The 3,957-nt window shown below is 50.9% G+C and overlaps 1 protein-coding gene across 6 annotated transcripts in view; it reads left to right on the top strand.

Moving 5' to 3' along the window:
* The first annotated feature begins 3,112 nt into the window (after window positions 1-3,112).
* Window positions 3,113-3,957, top strand: part of NCAM1 (neural cell adhesion molecule 1) — a 143,232-nt gene continuing 142,387 nt past the window's right edge. For 2 of the 6 annotated variants that reach the window (XM_074851231.1, XM_074851228.1), the window contains exon 1: window positions 3,129-3,519. In XM_074851231.1, coding sequence (XP_074707332.1) covers window positions 3,468-3,519 — 52 coding nt within the window. In that variant the 5' untranslated portion in view covers window positions 3,129-3,467. Of the gene's footprint in view, window positions 3,520-3,957 lie in introns of all 6 variants that reach the window. The other 4 variants (XM_074851227.1, XM_074851226.1, XM_074851230.1 and 1 more) reach the window with 4 other exon arrangements.

Raw genomic sequence — 3,957 nt, 5'->3', positions numbered from 1 at the left:
TCAGGTAACGTACTTAGAACATCTCATTCATTTGCGTATGCTTGGGACTGGTCTCTGTTGGACTTTCATCATAAAATCCACAATCCTGTTTTTAAGTTACTTAGAAGCTTAAATTCAGACTAGATATTTGGTGTCTTTGCTCTTTTGAAGAGGTGGGGGGGGAAAAAAGCTCGTTCTGGAAGTCCACTACAAATGAAATGGTGCCCCCTGCTTCTCCTTTATTCTACTCTGTCACTGAGTTGGAGAGGGGTTGGGATGTTTTTACACTGCTGACTTCTGGGTGAGTACTTCCCTTTACTTGCCCTGAGAATTACTACTGCTCTGTCATGGACTAAGGTATTGCTTAATAGGACTAAAGATATACTAGATCTCTCTAACACAAACAGCTACTCACAGTATATAATAATTCATGCCGGTTGTTGTATGTAACGGTCTTTCTGTTCCAATTTTATGCAATGTCAGCTTTTGGGGCAAAGAGCTGCCTTAATTGATTTAATGTTCTGTACAAGACTGTAGTTCAACACATACAAAAACTACTATTTTGCTGATTTCTGTAGAGAAGATGATTGAGATTTCATAGAAAGATCTGTTGCAGTTTATAAAAATGGACAGTTGCACCTTATAAGTTAGTGTTATAGCTTCCTCATTCAATATATAATGACCTGTGCACTCCCATGATCTCTTATTATGAATGCTATAAATGTAATTTTTACAAGGTAGCTGTCTGTCTACATGTTCTTTGTGGTGAATGGAAACAAATAGACGCTTGTGTAAGGCCTCTGGGAACTAGAACTAATTCTACAAACTATTTCTGACAGTACTAATAACAGTATGACAACTCAGTCTCTTTTCTCTGTAGGAAATGATTGGGCACTAATCTGGCTGAATGTGAAAGAGTTTAACTGCTCAGGCTAGAGACTCAGAAATTCCCTAGTGCCAGAAATGCAGCTGGTGGAGCTGGTATGGGAAAAACCCCATGTCTCATGAAACCATGTCTTGTTACCTTCTGGGCTTACCTTTTACAGGGCAAGCTCATTGAGAAGGTTGATGGCAAGAGTAGAAGGGAGACCCAAGGAGAAGCAGATGGCTTGCCACTATGTTTATCCACATTTGTCAACCAGCAGTTGAAAGGATGGAGAAACAAGGTGGGAGTCTTGCAAGATGTTCTGGTTTGATGGATGATGGAGATCCTGCCTCTCTCTACAGTCACTAGTTGATTTAATCTGCTGAAGTTGGGTAATAATTGATGTAACCTCAGTGTACTCTTTATAAGAGAAAATTATCTAATAGGTATCCAGAAATTGGCTTACTATTTTCAGGATGAAGAATACTGTTCCTTCTGAGGGATTTTATCCCAAACAAATGCTCTTAGTGAGAGGTTGGCTTTCTATTCCAAAATGGTCTGAGCTGAGCATCAGCTGACCTGAAAAACTTCACATTAATATTGGCATCTTCCTGTACGAGTGACCTTATGTTGGGGGGTGGGGGTGGGATATAGAGTCCAAGAATGCAGGTCCGCAGGATAGTGGGGATCGGTGTGGACTGGGAGAGCAAGAGGGAGTCGGGTAATAGCTCATGGCATGGTTGAGCAAGGTTGCTCTCTGCAGATAATCAATGCAATATGAGGCCACGGGCTAGGCAGACCAAAGGAGCAGAGAAGGCATGTTTTCAATCACAGCGCAATAAGTAATTTTGTTGTTTCTTTTAGAGAAGGATTTTCATAAAATGGAAAGGGGGGAGGGATTTCTCAAACAGAAAAGGATAAAAGAATGTGATCTGGCCTGGAATGATCCTTTAGACCACTAACAGCAAAATAATGGAATGGGTTGACTATATTAAAATATTGTTGAAATATTGGTGTCATTGTATTCAAAGGGTATTGTTTCTTTATCTAAGTTAAACTATCTTCTGTCTAAATGTCTCCTACTTGGATGTTTTCTGCTAAAAGTCTCTGTGTCATTAGAAGTCCTTACTTCTACTACTGCTACCCTACTACACAACTACTCTAGGTATTTTGAATTTCATTTTAAAATAGCAGCTACAATTAGCCAACTAAGCCAATTTATTTTGCATGTTACGTTATGTTTGCATGTTATGTTTAGGTCTACTTCAGTTGAAGTGCTTTTCTCTGATACTAGCGAAATGAAAACGCAGACTGAATAAAATGCTTAAATTTTAATTTTTTCCTAAGAATTTTCTCCCCCTTAAAGCACAGATCCGAAAGCAAGTAAATACTGTGCTCAAGCAATGAGGGCTTTTAGTGAGACTGTTAGTTTGGGGAGGTGCTGAAGGAGCACTGTTAAGACATGATAGTCTGAAAAAGACAGTCTTTGTTGATGTGATGTAAATCTAGTTCAGAACGACTTTTCACCTTTACTTCTTCTGTGCACCCAGTACTGAATCCACATCATCCTTGGTCCTGTGCCTGAGTACCCCCCCACCGCTCAGATCTTGAAGGAGGAAGAGTTGCTGCTGTGAGTGTTGGTGTAGACCACAAGTTGACTGACAAGTTGTCCTGGATATACACACAAACATGGAGCAGCTTTGATGTCCTGTCCATGTGAGTTGGAGGGGGCTGGAGGGGCCAGTGTGGGGCCATGTGGAGAAAGGGGGTCAGAAGGTGGGCAACCTCCCTCCGTCAGAGCTGGGTCTCCACGGAGCATCTCTTTGCCCACAGTTTCCCACGACTTTTGCTGCAAGTCTTAGCTATGGCGACATGGTGCCTGTAAGAGCCTCTGGCTCCGCGGCTCCTGCTGCCCCCGCTCCGATTCCTGAGCAGGCTCTGGGCCCCGCACGCGAAGGTGGAGCAAAAGCCTCCCCCGACGCGAAGGTGATGGATCAAAGGGGCTTCCCCTTGCTCTCTTCAGTCCCATCGGCCTTCTCGCAGGTACTCCTTCGGGCAGGCTCCGGCCAAACCGCCAAGAAAACCCCTTCCCAAATCCCCGCACGCCGGTTCATTTGTTAATTTAATTTTTGGCAATAAACTACCCCCGAAGGGGCTGCCGCCCTGCCCCGAGTCTGAGCGCGGCCGAGTCCCCGGAGGCTCCTCCGCGGGCCGGGCAGCGGGCGGCCGCCGAGCCGGCTCCGTGATCCGCTCCGCGTTTCGCAGGCGGCCGGGAGCGCCCCTTCCGCGCGGGCTGCGCTGGACTATTTGAGGCGGGCGCGGGTGGAAGGACACGGCGGTGCCAGCCGCCGCGCGAGGCCGGCGGCGCAGGGATCCGGGCCGCGGTGCTGAGGCCGCCTGTCAGTCAGCGCGCGGCGCCGGGACGCGGCCGGGGCGCAGCCGGCAGAAGGCGGCGGGGGGAGCGCGCGGTAACGGCCGCGGAGCGCGGGCGGCGGCGGGGGAGAACACGGCGGGGGAGAGAGAGAAAGGACAAAAAAAAATAGAGAAGAAGCGAGCTGCGTTTGTGCCGAACTGCAGGAAAAGGCTATTTCGCGAGCGGCTCCCTTTCCCCCAGCCGGCTGCGATGCTGCTCGCCGCTGCGCTGCCCTGGACGGTGGTTTTGCTCGGAGCCGCAGGTACGGCCGGGTCGGGGCGGGGGGCGCTGCCCTGCCCGGGGCCGGGGCGGGGGGACGCTGCCCGGGGCTGGGGCGGGGGGCGCCGGGACCTGCCGGGGCGAACAATGGGGTCGGGCGGACCCCGTCGCCGCTGCCTTGCGCTGCGCTGCCGCCGGGCTCGGGGAGGGAAAAGGGGGGGAGACAGCCCCTGGGGGGGGGTCGTGTCCCCCCCCGGCCGCGCCCGGTGTGCGTGACGTGGTGGCTGGTTCGTGCACATTGTTCGCTGTCGTGGGAGCTGGAGGGGGAAGATGGCTCGGGCTGCGCGAATTTGACAGGAGAGAGCGGAGGGGGGGGGGGTGTGTTTCGGGGAGAAGGGTGTGAGCGAGCGGGTTCCGCGCCCTGGCGCTGCCGCCCGCGGGTGCGGCGGGAGGAATCGCTCACCCCGCGGGACCCCCCCGC

Source organism: Strix uralensis, chromosome 26, assembly GCF_047716275.1.
Source record: "Strix uralensis isolate ZFMK-TIS-50842 chromosome 26, bStrUra1, whole genome shotgun sequence".
In the NCBI taxonomy this organism is placed as follows: domain Eukaryota; kingdom Metazoa; phylum Chordata; class Aves; order Strigiformes; family Strigidae; genus Strix; species Strix uralensis.
This window is presented reverse-complemented; position numbering and strand designations above follow the sequence as displayed.